This window comes from Musca vetustissima, unplaced genomic scaffold (assembly GCF_032173495.1).
Source record: "Musca vetustissima isolate MV318-11 ecotype Yass unplaced genomic scaffold, APGP_CSIRO_Mvet_v1 utg5255, whole genome shotgun sequence".
NCBI lineage: Eukaryota > Metazoa > Arthropoda > Insecta > Diptera > Muscidae > Musca > Musca vetustissima.
In genome coordinates, this window is record NW_026878903.1 from 206,202 (window position 1) to 226,648 (window position 20,447).

General features: G+C 34.9%; 3 protein-coding genes and 1 pseudogene across 3 annotated transcripts; all 4 read left to right on the plus strand.

Annotated features, from left to right (window-relative positions):
* Window positions 1-404: 404 nt before the first annotated feature.
* On the plus strand, window positions 405-1,293 carry LOC133323679 (antigen 5 like allergen Cul n 1-like). Its single transcript, XM_061532599.1, has 3 exons — window positions 405-527; window positions 589-983; window positions 1,041-1,293. The coding sequence occupies exons 1-3, from the start codon at window positions 405-407 to the stop codon at window positions 1,291-1,293; spliced, it is 771 nt and encodes a 256-aa protein (XP_061388583.1).
* A 5,934-nt stretch (window positions 1,294-7,227) lies between these two features.
* Window positions 7,228-8,137, plus strand: LOC133323680 (antigen 5 like allergen Cul n 1-like). The gene is made up of 3 exons (XM_061532600.1): window positions 7,228-7,350; window positions 7,416-7,810; window positions 7,876-8,137. The coding sequence occupies exons 1-3, from the start codon at window positions 7,228-7,230 to the stop codon at window positions 8,135-8,137; spliced, it is 780 nt and encodes a 259-aa protein (XP_061388584.1).
* Window positions 8,138-11,333: 3,196 nt separating this feature from the next.
* On the plus strand, window positions 11,334-12,232 carry LOC133323681 (antigen 5 like allergen Cul n 1-like). The gene is made up of 3 exons (XM_061532601.1): window positions 11,334-11,465; window positions 11,525-11,919; window positions 11,977-12,232. Exons 1-3 carry the CDS (start codon window positions 11,334-11,336, stop codon window positions 12,230-12,232), a joined length of 783 nt encoding a protein of 260 aa, XP_061388585.1.
* Window positions 12,233-16,745: 4,513 nt separating this feature from the next.
* LOC133323682 (antigen 5 like allergen Cul n 1-like) lies at window positions 16,746-17,485 on the plus strand (annotated as a pseudogene).
* Window positions 17,486-20,447: the final 2,962 nt, after the last annotated feature.

Genomic DNA, 20,447 nt, shown 5'->3' on the forward strand with positions numbered 1-20,447 from the left:
CAGAACTTCGATCTGACCTGTTCCAAAGATGCTGCCATGGTACCAATTGGCCAAATTTATAGGCTCTTTACAACATATTTCAGTCAGCAAAATCTGCTGAAAGTTTTACACGTGTTTTAGCTTTTCTTAATTCTAGCTTTCCCCTTAAAGCTGTGTATACAAGTGCGGAATATTGTCAACCTTGGGCTTACTTTTCAAAAATATATGTTTTCATTCATAAATACATATATTATTTGACATTTAAATAAAAAACAAACTTAAAATAGTTTTACGAAATTAACTTCCGGATGAGGAATTGCAAATAAATAATTAAAAACTTCGTCATAAACGATCGTATATTCAATCAAGCTCCGAGTAAGGTCTAGAACAGTACTAGTGGGGATTTAATACATATTTGCAATATAATGAAAATATATTTTCTATACATATTCGCTATTGCGAAATTGTTAAGCTTGGCAGCGGCTAACTATTGTGATGCATCATTGTGTCCGGCAGGTGTGCAACATGTCGCCTGTAATCACACTGGGGTAAGCCACCTCAAACACTTATTTTATACAATAATTATAATGAAAACGCCGACTTTTTCAGAATTTCGATTCAACCTGTCCCAAGGATGCTGCCATGGTACAAATCGGACAAACATTGCAAAACGTTATTGTCAATGCTCACAATAACAAACGTAATTTTATTGCTGGCGGCAAAGTGGCCAAATTTAAGCCCGCCTGTCGTATGGCCACAATGCGATGGGCTCCTGAATTAGCTAAAGTAGCATCGTACAATGTACGCCAGTGTAAAATGTCTCATGACAAATGTCGCAATACACAAAAATATAAATTTTCTGGACAAAATTTAGCCTGGAGATCGTTTACGGGAACACCGAATAAACAAGAACTCGTAAAAGCAGCCATTAATGCTTGGTATTCGGAAGTTAAAAACACCCAATGGCAACAAATTCAGTCATATCCTGCAACCTACAAGGGACCGTAAGTATATCTACGAATCATTTTTCCACAGTTTTCAATAATTCTTTGTATATTTAGAGCAATTGGTCATTTTACAGCCATGATGGGTGAACGGAACATTGCCGTGGGCTGTGCTGCCTCCACCTATTCTACCAAGGGTGTTAAATATAAGACATTTTTAATTGCTTGCAATTATGCCACAACCAATATGATTAATAAGCCCATTTATAGAGGTTGTGCAAAACCTGCTGCCCAATGTAAAGCTGGCAAAAATTCGAAATTTCCAAATTTATGCGCTCCCAAAGAAGCTTACAATGTTAATAAATGGTAACATCGCTGACTATGTATTAATTAAACTTTTTATGTAAAAAAAATAAAAAAATAATAATTTTCCTTTCCCAAAAGAAGAGAAATTGTGATTCTAGACCATAGAAGGTCTTAGGGTATTCATTCCATAAAAGTTTCACATATAATATAATCCTTTTAGATCTTTTGCATAAAATGGAAGACATGGGATCTTCCACATACTAAGATCATTTATTGATTCATCAGATCTGCAATAGGCAAAATACGTTATATATATTCTAAAGTCAATGGTCCTGAGTCCTGAGATGTTATACAAAAATATTAGCTCTTTATATATTTTCTATTGACAATGGAAGCCCTTCAGGTTTCTACATACCAATATCATCTATTGACAATAGAAGTCCTTCAGGCCTGCTATAGACAAAAGAAGCCCAATAGATATTCTATAGGCAATAGAAACCCCTCAGGTGTTATACAGAAAATAGAAACGAGTTAGGTATTTTATTGATAACTAGCATACGCCCGCAACTTCTTTACCGAATGTAGGAAATATTTAATAATGTATTAACATATTATTTTAGTTTTAGATGAAACTGCATATGTCTAAAAAAATAATCCACACATTAATATCGACCAAAAATTAATTTGAGTACCATTTAGTACCAAATTTCATGATTCGAGCTCTAAAGCTTTACCCAAATCCAAATTTTAACAAATTTTCATTTAGCACACATTATTTCCATAAGTACCCTCCAGTGCCAAAATTCACCCACCCACTATTGGTTCACCCATAATTCAAATTTTACCAAATTTAGTACATAGTTGTACAAATTTCTAAAACTTCCTACATACCCCAATCCTGCACCCCCAAAGTGATCCTAAATCGAAATTTGAGGATTCCAACTCTATACGTTTACCCACAATTCAAATTGTACCAAATTTAGTACACAGTAGTACCAATTTCCAAAACTTCCTACATACCCCAATCCTACACCCCAACAATGATACTAAATTCAAGTTTTAGGATTCCAAGTCTATCGGATCACCCGCAATTCAAATTGTACTAAATTTAGTACACATTAGTACAAATTTCTAAAACTTCCTACATATCTCAATCTTACACCTCATCAGTGATCCTGGCTCCAAATTTCATGATTCTAGCTCTATTGGTTCACCTAAAATACAAATTGTACCAAATTTAGTACCATTTAGTACCCATAAGTATTATTTGATTCTAGCTCTATTGGTTCACCTAAAATTCAAATTGTACCAAATTTAGTACCATTTAGTACCCATAAGTCTTATTTTCGTAAACTGAATCCTGACCCTAATCCCACACCCCTACAGTGATCCTGACTCCAAATTTCATTGTTCCCGCTCTATAGGATCACGCAAATCCAAACTGTACCGATTATAGTACGATTTAGTACTTTTCGTACACATAAATAACAAATTTCCAAAACTACGTTCATATCCCAATCCTACACTCCGACGGTAATTTTAATTTCAAATTCCAGGATTCCAGTTCGATTTGTACCTCCAAATCAAATTTGCACCAAATATAGTACTATATAGTACTTTTCGTACACATGAGTACACGCTTTCCAAACTCTCCTCATATCGACCCTAATTCTCAACCTTAATTTGCATTCCAAATTTCAAGTATTTAGCTTAATCCATTCACTTGCTACGAAATTGTACCAAATTTAGTACATTTCAGTACTTTTCCGATACTTATAATTCGAATTTCCTTTGCTACATCTATTCTACACTCCATCAGTGGCCCTCAATCCAAATTTCAAGCTCTACTGGTTCGCCAAATACAAATGATACCATATTTAGTACTTTTCGCACGGTTCTAGTACGAATTTCCAGAAACCCAGCCTTATCTGTCACCTTTGGACCAAGAGTGACACTCACCCAAAATTTCAAGATTCTAGCTTCAGCCGTTTCGTCTGGGCGTTGATGAATCGTTAAATCAGTCTGTCAGTCAATCACTTTATTCTTTTATTAGTATAGATTAAATTTGTACCAAATATAGTACCACATGAGTAAGCGTATTCAAAACCATCTCCTTAAATGGACCCTACATCTCAACCTTAATTAATACTCCAAATTTCAAGTTTTTAAAGCTATCCGTTTACATGCTACAGAATTGTACCAAATTAAGTACATTTTCGTACTTTTCGGATAGTTATAGTTCGAATTTCCAAAAACCCTTTGGTACATCTATGTTACACTCCATCAACGACCACCAAACCAATTTTCAGATTTGTAGCTCCACCGGTTCGCCAAATACAAATGGTATGACATTTAGTACTTTTTAGTACTTTTCGTACCGTTCTAGTACAAATTTCCAAAAACCCAGCCCTATTTGTCACCTTTGGACCAAGGGTGACCCTCACTTAAAATTTCAAGATTCTAGCTTCAGCCGTTTCGTCTGGGCGTTGATGAATTGTTAAATCAGTCAGTCAGTCAATCACTTTACTCTTTTATTAGTATAGATAGAAGCCGTTCAGGTAGTCTATAGAACCTCTTCGGGATCTCTATAACAATATAAGACTTGGCAAGACTTCAATATCTTTTATTGAAAATAGAGGTGTTCTAAAGGCAGGTCTCTTTCATACAAAAGAGGAATTTCAGGAATTTCTTCATTCCAAGGTTTAGTATTGCAATAGAAGTCCTTTATTCCAAAGACTGTGCAAGTGTTCTGCAGACAATAGATGTCCGACCTTCAACTCTTTTATTGACAACACAAGCCATTCACATCTTCCATAGAACCCTTGCCGGTTCTTTCAGGGTTCTATAGGCAATAGAAAACCTTCCGGTTTTATAAGTTTTTACATATTCTAATAAAATCATTCCTTCAGGTATTCTGCAGACAATAGAAGCCCTTCAGTAGGCCTATTCTGTAACTTTTTAACAACATTTGGCATTGTTTATTTTATGTACAACAATGTCATTTGTTTGTTTTGTTGTTTTTACAACAATAAAAGTAAATTAAACATGATCGAATGTGGTTAAAATTTACAGAATAGCCCTACAGGTCCTTTATTGACAACACAAGTCTTCTGTAGAGCCCTTACAGGTTATCTATAGACAATGTAGGACTTTAAGGCCTTTTAAAGGCTATAGAAGCCCTTCAGGTGTTATTAGCTTTTCACATCTTCTAATCAAATAACCCCTTCAAGACTACTTAAATCCTTCTATGGGTAGTAGGCGGTCTTTAGAGAACTTCCGCAGCTTAGTGTGTAGCAAAACCCATTCCTAGGAAACAGAACAGAACCTTCAGCCATTTTATTGTAGAGGCTCTTCAGGTCTGCTATACGCAATAGAAGCTCTTTTGATCATCAAGTATGCTGTAGAAAAAATGAGCAATTTAAAGCTTCTTAAGGTTCTCTATAAGTAGTAGGTCTTCTGTAGGCAATAACAACCCTTCTGTATGCAGTAAACGAACTTCCGGACTTCTCTAGGCAATATAAGTACGTCTATCTGGTATAGACAAAACAAAAAGTCTCTTTAGGTCTTCAATGGACAATGGAAGACCCTAGCGCCTTTTGCAGACAACTGAAGTCCCCAGTTTTTCTAACGACAACAGAGGCTCTTCAGGTCTTCCGTGAGCACCAAAAAAATCTTTCAGGTATAACCTGCTATTGGCAATCAAAGCCCAGTCTTTACAGTCTTCAGGATTTTCAAAAAATCCATCAGGCTTCTCTACAAATCCCCTATTTGAAAGTTTTCCAATAACAAATTTCTTCATATCGATATTCTTGGGGAATTAGAAATTTTATCACCAAAGAATATGATGCACACCCCCGACACCCTTCGCTTAAATTTATCTGCTTAGTGGCAATCATAAGTGAATGTGCAACGTGTTTCCATTGAAAATTAATGTTATTTGGTACGTTTGTGGTTAGTCTTTACGAAATATTTCTGTGCATATCGGGCCCGTCCGATATACTACTCTACACAACTACCACTGAGCTTTAAGTTTTTGTGGATCTATATTCCGAGCCTGGGTAATATTTCGCTCTCGATATTTGCACTCTCTTGACCGATTAGAGGTCCTTTCGAATCGCCTTTCCTGCGGAAAATTTGTGAAGTTCGGCTGATAATTATTTCCACTAGACAGTCTAGAAAACCTGAAGACCTCTGGAGCAACCAGAAAAAGAGACAAAAACCAGTAAGGAAAGTAGTAAAGTCGGACGGGGCCGACTATATGATACCCTTCACCACTTTGGGTATATTCTACAGATGGAATCCTAACAACCTTTAACATGTCATTCTGAAACCTATACTAAATTTTGGTCAGATATAGAATTGCTTTTTACAATGGGACAAAATTATGTAAATTTAAATCAAAATATCGAAATCTAAACCGATTTCATCCAAACTTGTCACATGTTAGGTTACACTTGTTTCAGTATGTTTTTTACATTCGCCACATTTTGAGTTCTTCATTAACTTATAAATCCAAAATTCGTGCAAATCGAAGGATACAAATAAAATCGGACGAAAATATATATGAGAGCTATATCTAAATCTGAACCGATTTTTACGAAATTTAAAACACATCTTTCTAAAAATAATTTAGTACGCTATGCTAAATTTCGTGCTAATCGAAGGATATAAAGGGACTTTGGTGCACTATTTACCTAAAATCGGACGAAAATATTTATGGGAGCTATATCTAAATCTGAACCGTTTTTCACGAAATTTTACACACATCGTTCTAGACTTAATTCAGTACGCTATGCCAAATTTCGTGCAAATCGAAGGATATATAGGGACTTTGGTGCATCATGTACAAAAAATCGGACGAAAATATATATGGGAGCTATATCTAAATCTGAACCGATTTTTCCCAATTTGAATAGGGTTCGTCCTTGGACCAAATAAGTGAACTGTGCCAAATTTCATCCAAATCGGATGACAAATGCGACCTGTACTTTGTTAACAAAAATACATGGACGGACGGACAGACAGACGGACATGCATAAATCGATTTAAAAAGTTATTCTATGCATATGATCAAAAGGAACTATGTGTCTATCTCGTACCCTTTTGTCTGTTACAAACATATGCACAAAGACATAATACCCATAATACCTGTACCACAGTGTGGTAAAGGGTATAAGAAGAATTTGGTTCAAGAACCCCAAAATACCGAAAATTGGGGGTACCCTTATATGGGGGCTATCCGAAAAAATGGACCTTTATTTATAATTTTCGGTAGGGAGATTTGTACCAAATTCAGCGAATTCAGTTAAAAAACGCGCTCAAGAACCTCAAAATACCGAAAATTTGGGGGTACCCTTATATGGGAGCTATTCCTAAACGGGGACCGATTTTCTCCAATTTCAATAGGGTTCGTCCTTGGGCCAATTAAATTGTTAACAAAAATACATGGACGGACAGACGGACATGCATAAATCGACTCAGAAAGTGATTCTTGACAACATAGTTGTGTAGGGTACAAATATGATCCTTAAGGATACATGTGGTTGCCATTCATTTTTGTTGGACCAATTTGTTGTTTTCGACAATGATCATCTTAAGTGTGTCCCACTGTTATTTATGTTTATTTCAAATAACATTTATACGAAATAGGCCAATTGTCCATATTGACACACAGAAGATTGTTTTTGTTTATTCAAGTGCCGAATATCATACGCAAAACGTGATAAATATCGCAACAACACATTACCAAAATTTAGATTATTTTGGAACTTCTTAAAACTACGATTCAAGCGTATTAGAAAGTGTATTTGAAAAATATTTGAGCGCAAATATTATTTTTCACTTCTATGCAAATATAGTTGTGCCGGAAATACAAAAAATTGGAACTGTATACAAAACCGAGTACAAAAAATATCAATCTTTAATTCATTTTAAACTAAGGTTCAGCACACAAGACTAGACGGATTTCGATACTTGAAAAACAAACACGAAATAAATTATGAAAATATATTTTCTAATAACATTAGCTATTGCCGAATGTTTAAGCTTGGCAGCAGCTAACTATTGTGCTTCAACATTGTGTCCGGCAGGAGTTCAACATGTCGCCTGTAATCACACTGGGGTATGGACTAAAATCTAAATCGACAATTTAACATAAACTATAAAGAAAGTATCAATTTTTTTCAGAAATTCGATTCAACGTGTCCCAAGGATGCAGCTATGGTTCAAATCGGACAAACACTGCAAAACATAATTGTCAACGTTCACAATAACAAACGTAATTTTATTGCCGGTGGCAAGGTAGCCAAATTTAAGCCCGCCTGTCGTATGGCCACAATGAGATGGAATCCTGAATTGTCTAAAATAGCATCGTACAATGTCCGGCAGTGTAAAATGTCTCACGATAAATGTCGCAATACGCAAAAATTTAAATTTTCAGGACAAAATTTAGCCTGGAGATCTTTTACGGGAACACCGAATTTTCAAGAATTGACAAGGGCTTCTATTAATGCATGGTATTCCGAATTTAAGGATACCAAATGGGAACATCTTCAGTCATATCCATCGAATTATAATGGACCGTAAGTAAACATCGACGTTCGTAGTTTCGAAGCAAAGAGAATAAATTACTTTTTTTTCTACTTAGCGCCATTGGCCATTTTACCGCTTTAATGGGTGAACGTAACATTGCCGTGGGCTGTGCCGCCTCTACATATTCCACCCCGGGAGTTTCGTATAAGACATTTTTAATTGCCTGCAATTATGCAACAACAAATATGATAAATAATCCCATTTATAATGGTTGTGCTAAACCAGCTGCTAAATGTACAACCGGTAAAAATGCGAAATTTCCCAATTTATGCTCCCTCAAAGAGGTTTACAATGTCAACAATTGGCGTCCATCATAAGCGATGGAAATAGAAGAGGAAATATATTCAAATTTATTTTGAAAATAAAAACTTGAGATTCATAAAATGTGTTTGGATATTTGTATAAAAGATGCGGGAAAGGTACATGCGTTAGTGTTCCGGTCCTTTTGTCCGAAGATGCGATTGAACTTTTCTTCTTCGAAAATACCCTTCGCCACACTGTAACATGCAAAAAGGACGAACCCTAAACCCTAAGATTCCTGAAAATCGGTTCAGATTTAGATATAGCTCCCATATATATTTTCGTCCGATTTAATGTAAATGGTGCACCAAAGTCCCTTAAAATCTTTCGATTAGCACGAAATTTGGCACAGCGTAATGAGTTAGTTCTAGAATGATGTGTGTTATGTTTCGTGAAAATCGGTTCAGATTTAGATATAGCTCCCATATATATTTTCGTCCGGTTTAAGGTAAATGTTGTACCAAAGTCCCCTAATATCTTTCGGTTTGCACGAAATTTGGCACAGCGTAATGAATTGCAGAATGACATGTTTATGGATCCAATTTCATTTCACTGGTCCTTTAAAAATGCGACGTCAGTTAGGATTCATCTGTTGAATATACCCAATGTGGTGAAGGGTATCATATAGTCGGCTCCGTCCGACTTTACTACTTTCCCTACTGGTTGAACATAATCTAGGTAAGGTAAACATATTACGATGTGAAAATTTCGATGAAATTTGATATTCATATGCATCTTCAGACATAATGTAGGTAAGGTAAACATATAACGATGTTCAATGCTTCGATGATATTGGATATTTATTTTCAAAATGTTGACCCTTTATGGAGAAAGTACTAGAAGGAGTGGACCGATAAGTCCCTTCTTACAACTTTATACAGACATGGTTGAAACGTTATGTTGTGCGAAGTTTATTTCAAATCAGATAGTCCGTCCGCATGATGTTATAAAATTAATTTTCAGAAAAATTTTGATCATTTTGTTAAGGATGCACCAGATTCAAGTTTGAAAGAAATATTAGGATGAGCAAATTTTGATTGAAAACTGTTACTCCCTTCAGCAGATATCGTATATCGAGTCCAAATTGTCTGAAATGAATTTGGTTCAAGTAAACATGGGATCTAAAGCCCTATGAGGCATATATTTACCGTATCAAAGGACGCTAAATAGGTCTATGTCAAAACATGGGTCCTAAGATTTTTACAGACGCTCAAAATAATAAAAATGTGGCAGGACTTTTATATTTGTCAATAAAAAGAACCCGAAATGCTAAATTAGAGGATATTCTGGTAAATGTTGGTTTAAACCATTGCCTTTATATGAGAGCTACGACAAAACATGGGCTGATATATCCCATATACAATTCTAAATGCTTAGTAGCAATGTATGAACACAAAGTCAAAAATGTGTATTAAATATTGCGATTCCTAATCGACATTCTTGGAAATGCTAGATTTTTTCAACCTTCATTACCATTACATTTAATATTATGGTGTTACAACTTGAAATATCTTTCTTGAATATCTCATTCGTTGTAACGTCTATGTTTGGTATTTCAATATTTAATTTCCCATTGACAAATAAGACAAACACAGACGCTATTATCTTGAAACATAATCGATTATACAGTTTTATTTTATAGTATAATAATGTAAAAATTAAGTGGACTTGGCCAATTGTTTAAATATATTGTCGTATTTTTTTATTACAATGTGCACACTTTTAATTATAAAATTAATAATAAATGATTTTTAAGTATAGATTCGCAACAACCCTAACAACAGAACCCACCAAATACGATAAGGAAAGGGACAATGTCGATCGGGGCTAATTATATGATACCCTACACAGCTTCAAATATATGCAAGTAATGATCATAAAATTTATAAAATTTGAAACGCTTTTTATACGTTTCACAACACTCAGTTATTTGGTCCAAGGACGAACCCTATTGAAATTGGATAAAACCCGTTCAGATTTAGATATAGCTCCCAATGTTTGTCCGATTGAGGCAAATATTTTCACAACGTACTGATGAACAGATTAAAGTATGTTACATTTATAATCGGTTCAGAATTAGATACAGGTTCTACATATATGTTATTGCAATTTTATATAGAGGTTAGACACTAAAATCCCAAGGTTTGTCCGAAATTAGGAATACCTACCGTATTGCGTCTATAATAAAGTGTGTTTAAAATAAGTTAACATTTAGATTTGGTAATGCTGCACTTCAACCTCTGTATTTATAGGAAATTGAGCATAACCTATTAAATTACTTGTGTTAGCTTTTGTTGAAATCGATTTAAAATTAGATATAGCATTTTCGTCCGATTTCATCTAAATGGTACCCCATGTAACCACATATTTTTCGATAGCATAGTCATTTTGCTCAGAATGCGTTAGTTTATTTTTGAAAAAGTTATGCGGCATTTATTAACGTTGCTATTTTATTGGATTTAATTTTGGCCTTCCTTACGGACGAAAATCCAAAACACATACGTAATTCAGGTGGTTTGAAAATTAAGGTTCGTTTAATCCCACCGATTTTGCACAGATATGACAAGTACTTCAAGGATGTTCAAAATTGCTAAATTTATCGGTTTACTTCTATTCGATATTTTGGGGATTTTGGGTAAAAATTCACCTATTAAATCATATAACGATTCAACGATTTTGATGATTTCAGATATCTTTTTGGTATGAGTAAAGTCCTTGCTCAATCTGAGTGACTGTAGTTAGGTATTACATTTTCTCCTGTCATTTATTTATTTTCTGTAATGTAGTAAATAAACTGTTTGGCCTGGCTGGTGAACATTAATCGGTATGGTCCTATTCAGAACATCCTAAATTGCAAAAGCTAAATAATGTTACACTTATTGCATCTTATTAGCAGTAAAATAAGTTTCAATTTGTTTTACGTCTGTTAGTGAATTATTTTTATCACAACAATAACGTCTGAACTGAATTCACTTGTACTTTTGTTCGATTTTACAATTGAAAATAAAAAGTGAAAACTTATTTGATATTTATAACTGTTCGTTAGACTACATCATCTACCTAGGTGGCAGATGTCAGTTGTGTAATAATTTCTATGTTTACACAGAATTCTGTATAAAAGATGCAACACGATTCGTAGATAGGTACCAGTTGTTCAGCTCATAGCTTCACTATAGAACCAAACTTGGATATTTGAAAATCCGAAAACATAAAATGGCACGTCTCTCATTCAATCTTTTCGCTGGCCTCCTTATAGCTTCATTGGCCTTAGCCAAGGCAACCGATTATTGTTCAAAATCCTTGTGCAAGGAAGGAGTTAACCATATTGCCTGTGGACATGATGGGGTAAGTTGGAAACATTTTACGAAAACACACAATTTTATAACGTTTTATCCTTTTTCCAGAAATTATCTGACGCTTGTCCTTCCGATGCCCAGTTGGTCGAAATCGATGATAACCTTAAGAAAGTCTTGGTTAATGCCCACAATGCCAAACGTAATCTAATTGCTGGTGGTGAGCATGATGAGCATGATCCTGCCTGCCGCATGGCCACCATTCAATGGGATGATGAATTGGCTCTACTAGCTGCCCTTAATGTCCTCCAGTGTGATATGAAACATGACAGATGCCGCAATACTGACGCTTTCAAATATTCCGGTCAAAACATTGCCTGGTTGGGTTATCATGGTCAAGCTAACAATGCTGGACTTTTGGAAAAGGCTGTTGATTTCTGGTACAGTGAAGTGGCCGATAGTAAAATGGAATATATCAACAAGTATCCCAAGAACTACACTGGACCGTAAGTATTCCAAAGATAATTAGAATTTATGAGAAATTGTATGTCATTGATTTTCAGAGCAATTGGCCATTTCACCGTCATGGTAGCTGATCGCAATGTTCGTGTGGGCTGTGCCGCTACCACTTACTTCGTTGAAGATGAAGAATACAAGGCATATTTGGTAACCTGCAACTATGCCACAACCAACATGATTAATTTCCCAATTTATAAACGTTGTGATAAGGCAGCTGAGGATTGCACCACCGGCACCAATGACCAGTATCCAAATTTGTGTTCCACCTCTGAAGAGTACGCTGTCAATAAATGGTTCTAAAATTACAAATGGAATGTACCCAAATTTAATTTGAAATAAAAACGCGTAAATATCTTATGTATAACTACAAGTTTTAAATCACGCATAATAGAGGGTTTCTTAAATATCATAACGTGGATTTTTATACCAACCACATAAAGTTGCGTATATATTAAATTTGACATTCTGAAAATATATTCGCTAGAAACCCCATACATATTTTCTTGAAAAGAATAAACTTTTATGTCGATTTAAACAAATCATTGAAGATATCTATCATCCAAATATCTGGTCATCCAGAAGCCGAATTTCAACAGGTGTTATGGAGGACCATTGGCATGAAATCGGACGACATTAATTATGTGATCAATACAGATATATGAACCGATTTTAATCAATCCAGTCATACATTTCGCATATTTACGCCATTACGAAAAAATCATCTTTTCTCTACAAGGTACATGAAATATGGAAGTTTCATAGAGATGTGAAAAAACTCTTATTTTCTCCCTACTCATGAATTAAACTGTAATTCCATGTTAAATCATAAAATTTGGTATAAGTTAGAGCCAAGATGAATAAACCATATGTTTCTCAAATGGGTCACAATGCATGCGGAAACTGTATTTAAATCTGGACCAACTTTCGCTATTTTCTACAGAGTTAGCGCTAGGAACAATATTTTACATATGAACTTTTACGAGTTATAGTAAAATTTTAATACATTGTGCACAAATTCCGTCTCAATCTAAACAACGTTGGGCATTTGGTGCATAGCTTTTTTTTAATCGGACAAAAATATATATGGGATTTAGGTCAAAATTTGAAAAATTAACCATTTGCATAAAACCTTATGAAAATACATATTGGACTCAATTCAGCACGCTGTGCAAAAATTTATCTCAATCGAACAAAACTTGGTAGTTTGGTGCACCATATTCATAAAATCCGGCGAAACTATATATGGAAGCTATATATAATTCTGAACCGATTTTCACCAATTTCAATAGGGTTCGTCCTTGGGCTAAATAATTGACTGTGTAAATACTACCAGTACAATTTTACAGGGACAGAGGGACAGATGGACATGCATAAATCGATTCAGAAAGTGATTCTCGTGATCTCGACATAACACCATGACAATACCTTGTACAGCAGAATGTTAAAGGGTATAAAGGGTATTTATCCACTTTTATATAAATGATACATCAAAAACGCTAAGTCGGTCCGATTGACAAATATTTTTACCAAGAAAGCGGAACGATATTGAAAATTTTTCTAAAAGGATTTCATAAAAATTGTTAATGTCAATACATGACTAATTATATTAGGGCTAATTCCAAACCCAAGCATACCACGATGGTTAGCAGTAATATATAAACAAAATGTCAAAGTTCTGTATTAAATGTTGCGATTCCTAATCAGAATTCTCAGATCTCCTAGGTTTTTGGAAAAGTTTCGCATGTTTATTTATTTTTAAATTCTTAAGCGTATAGAATTTACTTCCCCCAATCTTTTTATACCCTTCGCCACACTGTGGTACAGGGTATTATGTCTTTGTGCATACGTTTGTAACAGGCAAAAGGAATCGAGATAGACACATGGTTCCTTTTGAGAATATGCATAGAATCACTTTTTAAGTCGATTTATGCATGTCCGGCTGTCCGTCCGTCATTCCATGTATTTTTGTTAACAAAGTACAGGTCGCATTTGTGACCCGATTTGAATGAAATTTGGCACAGTTCACTTATTTGGCCCAAGGATTTAGATATAGTTTCCATATATATTTTTGTCCGATTTCATGTAAATGGTGCACCAAAGTCCCTATATATCCTTCGATTTGCACGAAATTTGGAATAGCGTTCTGAATTAAGCCTAGAACGACGTGTGTTAAATTTCCTGAAAATCGGTTCAGATTTAGATATAGCTCCCATATATATTTTCGTCCGATTCAAGGTAAATAGTGCACCAAAGTCACTATATATCCTTCGATTTGCACGAAATTTGGCACAGAGTACTGAATTAAGTCTAGAACGATGGGTGTTAAATTTCGTGAAAATCGGTGCAGATTTAGATATAGCTCCCATATATATTTTCGTCCGATTTAAGGTAAATATTGCACCAAAGTCCCTATATATTATTCGATATCCACGAAATTTGGCATAGCATTCCGAATCAAGTCTAGAACGATGTGTGTTAAATTTCGTGAAAATCGGTTCAGATTTCGATATAGCTCCCATATATAATTTCCTCCGATTTTAGGTAAATAGTGCACCAAAGTCCTTCAATTTGCACGAAATTTGGCACAGCAAACTGAATTAAGTCTAGAACGATGTGTGTTAAATTTCGTGAAAATCGGTTCAGATTTAGATATAGCTCCATATATAATTTCCTCCGATTTTAGGTAAATAGTGCACCAAAGTCCCTATATATCCTTCGATTTGCACGAAATTTGGCACAGAGTACTGAATTAAGTCTAGAACGGTGTGTGTTAAATTTCGCGAATGAAATGTTTAATTTCATGTTAATGGTCCTTCAAAAATGCGACGTCTGTTAGGATCCCATCATATAGTGGGCTTTACAACTTTCCTTACTGGTTTTCCATTAAATTTATTGCTCTGGAAAACTTTTCTGCGAAAATACATTTGTCAAATATCCCATTCGTTGTAACGACTCTGTTTGATATTTAAGTATTTAATTTCCCATTTAAAAGTAAAATAAATATAGACGCTATTATTTAGAATCATAATGAATTAATATCCATTAATATCCATTATATTTATAATAGGATATTGTAAAAAAAAACTGGACTTGACAATTGTTTAAATATATAGTCGAATTTGTTATTACAATTTGGCACGTTTTATTACAACATTGTAATAGATGGAACCATCTGCCTAGCAACTAAACAAAAATCGTTAATATATAATATTTTCGAAAGGGAAGAATAATCATTAAGGAAAGTAGTAAAGTATGACCGACTATAAGATATCCTTTACCACTTTGGCTACATTCAAGATATGCATCCTAACAGCACTCGCAATTTTTGAAGGACCATTGACATTAAATTGGACTAAATTAAATATGTGATCTGTATTTATGTGTGAACCTACTCGGTCAATTTGTACCTTTTTAAACCCTCCACCATAGTGTGGAGGGTATATTAAATTTGTTTTTTTTTTTTTTTTTCGTTTATAACTCATTGAAATAATCATTTCCGACCCTTAAAGTATATATATTCTTGATCAGCGTAAAATTCTATGACGATATAAGCATCTCCGTCTGTCTTTTGTAATCACTCTAGCTATTCGGTACTTGGGGTTTCATGTGCATACTTTTCAACCAAATTCGCTGAAATTTAGTACAAGGGGTTTTTTTGTTTAATAGAGTCGTTTTTGTGCAATGGGAATAAATCATGTAAATCCATTTAAATCAAACTATTCATTGTGCTGCCGTACAGGACGCTGTTCAAAATTTAATCTGAAATGGACACCAGTTCATTATTTGGTGCACAATCAACATGAAGTCAGTCGAAAGTATATATAGAAGCAATATTTGCATCTTAACCAATTTTTACAAAACGCAATATTCTAAGCTTAATTGAATAACTTAACACATGTTAGACTATACTAACTTTAGAACGTTTGGTGCTCCAAAATCAGTCGAAAATATATTATGTTGGGGAAAAAGAAATCCATTATGAAAATGTCGATAAGTCTTGGCCAAACGGAATGAGATGAGACCCATTTATTAAACGGATGGCGATCGTGGTCAAAGAGCGGCGAAGCACCTCAAACGATGGCAAAACCAGGACTAACGGCCAGGAAAGTTCTGCTATGCATTTGGTGGTACTGGAAGGGGATTATTAATTATGAGTTGACTCCATATGGCCAAATGCGAAATTCTGATCTCTACTGTCAACAACTGGACCGTTTAAAGATAGTAATTGACAAGAAACGGCCAGAATTGGCCAACAAGAGAGATGCCGTGTTCCACAAGGACAACGCTAGGCCACACACATCTACAGAAACTTCGGGACCTTGGTTGAGAACTTTTAATGCATCCGCCTTACAGTCCGGACTTGGCACCGAGCAAATATCATTTTTTTTGCATTGCAAAATTTCTTTAATGATAAAAAATAGGTATCTAGGGAGGATTTTGAAAATCGACTACTATAGTTTTTTGCAAATAGAGAGCAGGACTTCTATGAGAGAGGCATTATTTGCAATAATTACGATATAGCTCTGCAATTTTACACAGATATGGCAAGTACTTCAAGGATGTTGGATATTGCAAATATATCGTTTTACTTTTATTCGATGTTTTGGGTAAAAATGCACCTATCAAAAATTATAGATATTGGTCAAGTTTTTAAAGTAGACCTCATATAACGATTTTCGTGATTTCAAATATCTTTTGATTTCAAATAACGAATTGTCTTATGTATGTAAGTATGTGCACTTTTATGAGTAAATGTAAGTCTGTTCGCAATATATATATATTTTTTTTCAAAATCCTTGTGCCTGTGGACATGATGGGGCAAGTTGAAATATTTTTACATAAACACAGAATTTTATAAAGTTTTATCCTTTATCTAGAAATTATCCGAGACTTGTCCTTCCGATGCCCAGTTGGTCGAAATAGATGACAACTTGAAAAAATCTTGGTCAATGCCCACAATGCCATGCGTAATGAGCATGATCCTGCCTGCCGCATGGCCATCATTCAATGGGATGATGAATTGGCCTTACTTGCTGCCCTTAATGTCCTGCAGTGTGATATGAAACATGACAGATGCCGCAATATTGATGCTTTCAAATATTCCGGTCAAAACATTGCATGGTTGGGTTATCATGGTGAAGCTAACAATGCTAGACTTTTAGAAAAGGCTGTTTATTTCTGGTACAGTGAGGTGGCCGACAGTAAAATGGAATATATCAACAAGTATCCCATGAACTATACTGGACTGTAAGTATTTAGGAATAAATATATGTTCGTTTTATGATACAATTTTGTTTCATTGGCTTTCAGAGCAATTGGCCATTTCACCGTCATGGTAGCTGATCGCAATGTTCACGTGGGTTGTGCCGCTACCACTTACTCCGTTGAAGATGAAAAATACAACGCATATTTGGTAACCTGTAACTATGCCACCACCAACATGATTAATTTCCCAATTTATAAACAGCTGAGGAATGCACCACCGGAACTAATGACCAGTATCCAAATGTGTGTTCCACCTCTGAAGAGTACGCTGTCAATGAATGGTTCTAAAATTACAAATGGAATGTACCCAAATTTTATTTGAAATAAACACCCTTACATAATAACTATAACTACAGGTTTTAAATTGCACATAAGAGTGTGTTATTTAATATTTTATTTTAACCATCATAAAGTGGGATACAAAAACTTGCCCATATAGGTTCATGTTTTAGTATATATTAGATTGGGGAAAATCCATTAATTTTTCCTAGAAAATGTTGACCGGTATGTTAGCAGTCGTAACATCGTCCAGGAGCTAAAAATCGACCATAAAACTATTTTAAACCATTTACACAAAGCTGGATTTAAAAAAAGCTCGATGTTTGGGTGCCACACCAATTAACAGAAAAAAATAGGATGGAATCGAATTTCCATCTGCGACGCCTTGGCACGGAATGAATAGATCCATTTCTTAAACGGATGGTGACTGGAGATGAGAAATGGATCACATACGATAACCCTGTGCGAAAACCATCGTGGCCAAACCAGGGCTAAGTTCTGATCTCTACTGTAAACAACTGGCCTCGATAGCAATTGACCAGAATTGGCCAACAGGAGAGGTGTCGTGTTCCACCAGGACAACGCTAGGCCACACACATCTACAGTGACTAGCCAGAAACTTCGGGAGCTTGGTTGGTAATTTTTAATGCATCCGCCATACAGTCCGGACATGGCACCAAGCGATTATATCTAGGGAGGATTGTGAAAATCGACTACTAGGGGTTTTTCCACATAGAGAGCAGGACTTCTAAGAGAGGCATTATGATGTTGCCTTTAAAACGGCAACAAATCATACATCAAAACGGTGCATATTTGGACCAAATCGGACATTCCGAAGCATGTTAAAGTTCTATGGTTCATATAAAAATAATATATTTATTTTTCCCCAATCTAATATATAGTCAGTATAAGTCCATATTTTAACATAACCCCCACGTGAAGGCTCTGTCTCAGTTCGATGTTTTGATAATTTGAATGACATTTTCGCCGAAGTAGGTGTAAGATTGATCGATTTTTCCAAAAAAATATATATAATTTTTTATCCTTTCTCTAGAAATTATCCGAGGCTTGTCCTTCCGATGCCCAGTTGGTAGAAATCGATGTTACCTGAAGAAGGTCTTTGTCAATGCCCACAATGTCAAACTTCATATTAATTGGGCTCCAAATAATCAACGGCTGTCCGTTTGAGATTTGCTTTAAATCGATTTACATAATTTTGTCTCATTGTAAAAATTAGTATAGGTTGCTGAATGGCATGTTTATGGATAATTTCTGGTGGTGAACATGATGAGCATGATCCTGCCTGCCGCATGGCCACCATTCAATGTGAGCTATATGTAAATCTGAATGGATTCTTCCCAATTCTTTCCAAGCACGAACCCTATCCTTGGGCCAAATGATCTGTGCTAAATTTGAAATGCGACCTGAACTTTGTTTAAAATTTAACTTGGGCAGACATACGGACAGACGACATGCATAAATCGACTTAGAAAGTGATTCTATACATATTTTCAAAAGACCCATGTTTCTAACTCATTTCCTTTTGCCTGTTACAAACATATGCAGGAAAACATAATACTCGGTACGACAGTGTGGTGAAGGATATATATATATATATATATCAGTATGTTTCTTCGTCCGATCTCGTGCACAAATAACGAATGTTTGTCAAGTTTGTTTTCGGTTCATATTTTGTCCAATTTCATGTAGATGATACACCAATTGATTGAAGTGCATTTTTACCAAGAAAGTGGAACGATGTTGACAGTTTTCCATTAAAGATATTGCTTTGTAAAATGTTTTTGCAAAAATTTGTCTTTCTCGAATATCCCATTCGTTGTGACGACTCTGTTTGGTATTTACATATTTCATTTCCCATTTAAAAGTAAAATAAACATAGACGCTATTATTTAGAATTATAATCGATTATAGTTTCATTCCATTATATTTATAATAGTATATAGATAAAAAATAACTGGACTTGACCAATTGTCAATTTGGCACGTTTTAATACATTGTAATAGATGCAACCATCTGCCTAACAACTAAACGATAATCATTAATAGATAATGTTTTCGTAAAGAATGGATTAAAATGCTGCGCGACCGACTCTATGATATACTACCCTAACCACTAGAAGTTCGTGCAACATGTAAACATATAAAAATTTCAGTTTTAAATCTCTCTCTCTCTAACTCCTACAAAAATGTTCTAAATTGAACCAAACAACTTATTTGTATACCCTTCTCCATACTGTGATACAGATATGCATGTCCGTCCGTCTGTCTGTCCATGTTGAATTGTAAACAAAGTACAGGTCGCATTTTTATCCGAATTGCATGAAATTTAGCACAGCTCATTTAGTTGGCCCAAACACGATCAATAATGAAATTGGGAAAAATTGGTTCGGACTTACATATAGCTTCGTCCGATTTTACGCACCAAAGACCCAATGTTAAGACGATTGACACACAACTTTGTACAACTTACTGAAGATAGTATAGCCTAACGTGTGACAAGTTTAGTTAAAATCAGTTAAGATTTATATATGGGTCTCATATATTGTTTAGTCGGATTTTAAGTAAATGGTGCACCAAAGTCCCAAAATTAAGACGATTGGCACACAATTTTGTGTAGTCTAACGTATGAAAAGTTTCATTGAAATTGGTTCGGATTTGAATATAGTTCAGATATATATTTAGGTCCGATGTTATGTAAATGATGCCAAGGACCCAGAATATGGTCGACAGTCACAAAACGTGCTGAAGTTAGTATAACCTAACCTGTGGTATGTTTCGTTGAAAGCGGTTCAGATTTGGATATAGATTCCATATATATATATATATATACATCTGTCCACATGAAAAATTTAGTATAGGTTGCGGAGTGACATGTTTATGGATTGATCTAAGTCGGTTCACATTTAAATAAAGATAACATATATTATTGTTCATCCTATTTCATGTTATCG

What these genes read in the sequence shown, in the direction of transcription:
- LOC133323680 (XM_061532600.1), top strand. Translation starts at nt 7,228, where the DNA reads ATGAAAATATATTTTCTAATAACATTAGCTATTGCCGAATGTTTAAGC. An exon ending in TCGCCTGTAATCACACTGGG is followed by an intron (nt 7,351 to 7,415) that starts GTATGGACTAAA and finishes AATTTTTTTCAG; the next exon opens with AAATTCGATTCAACGTGTCC. An exon ending in CCATCGAATTATAATGGACC is followed by an intron (nt 7,811 to 7,875) that starts GTAAGTAAACAT and finishes TTTTCTACTTAG; the next exon opens with CGCCATTGGCCATTTTACCG.
- LOC133323679 (XM_061532599.1), top strand. Translation starts at nt 405, where the DNA reads ATGAAAATATATTTTCTATACATATTCGCTATTGCGAAATTGTTAAGC. An exon ending in TCGCCTGTAATCACACTGGG is followed by an intron (nt 528 to 588) that starts GTAAGCCACCTC and finishes CGACTTTTTCAG; the next exon opens with AATTTCGATTCAACCTGTCC. An exon ending in CCTGCAACCTACAAGGGACC is followed by an intron (nt 984 to 1,040) that starts GTAAGTATATCT and finishes TTGTATATTTAG; the next exon opens with AGCAATTGGTCATTTTACAG.
- LOC133323681 (XM_061532601.1), top strand. Translation starts at nt 11,334, where the DNA reads ATGGCACGTCTCTCATTCAATCTTTTCGCTGGCCTCCTTATAGCTTCA. An exon ending in TTGCCTGTGGACATGATGGG is followed by an intron (nt 11,466 to 11,524) that starts GTAAGTTGGAAA and finishes TCCTTTTTCCAG; the next exon opens with AAATTATCTGACGCTTGTCC. An exon ending in CCCAAGAACTACACTGGACC is followed by an intron (nt 11,920 to 11,976) that starts GTAAGTATTCCA and finishes ATTGATTTTCAG; the next exon opens with AGCAATTGGCCATTTCACCG.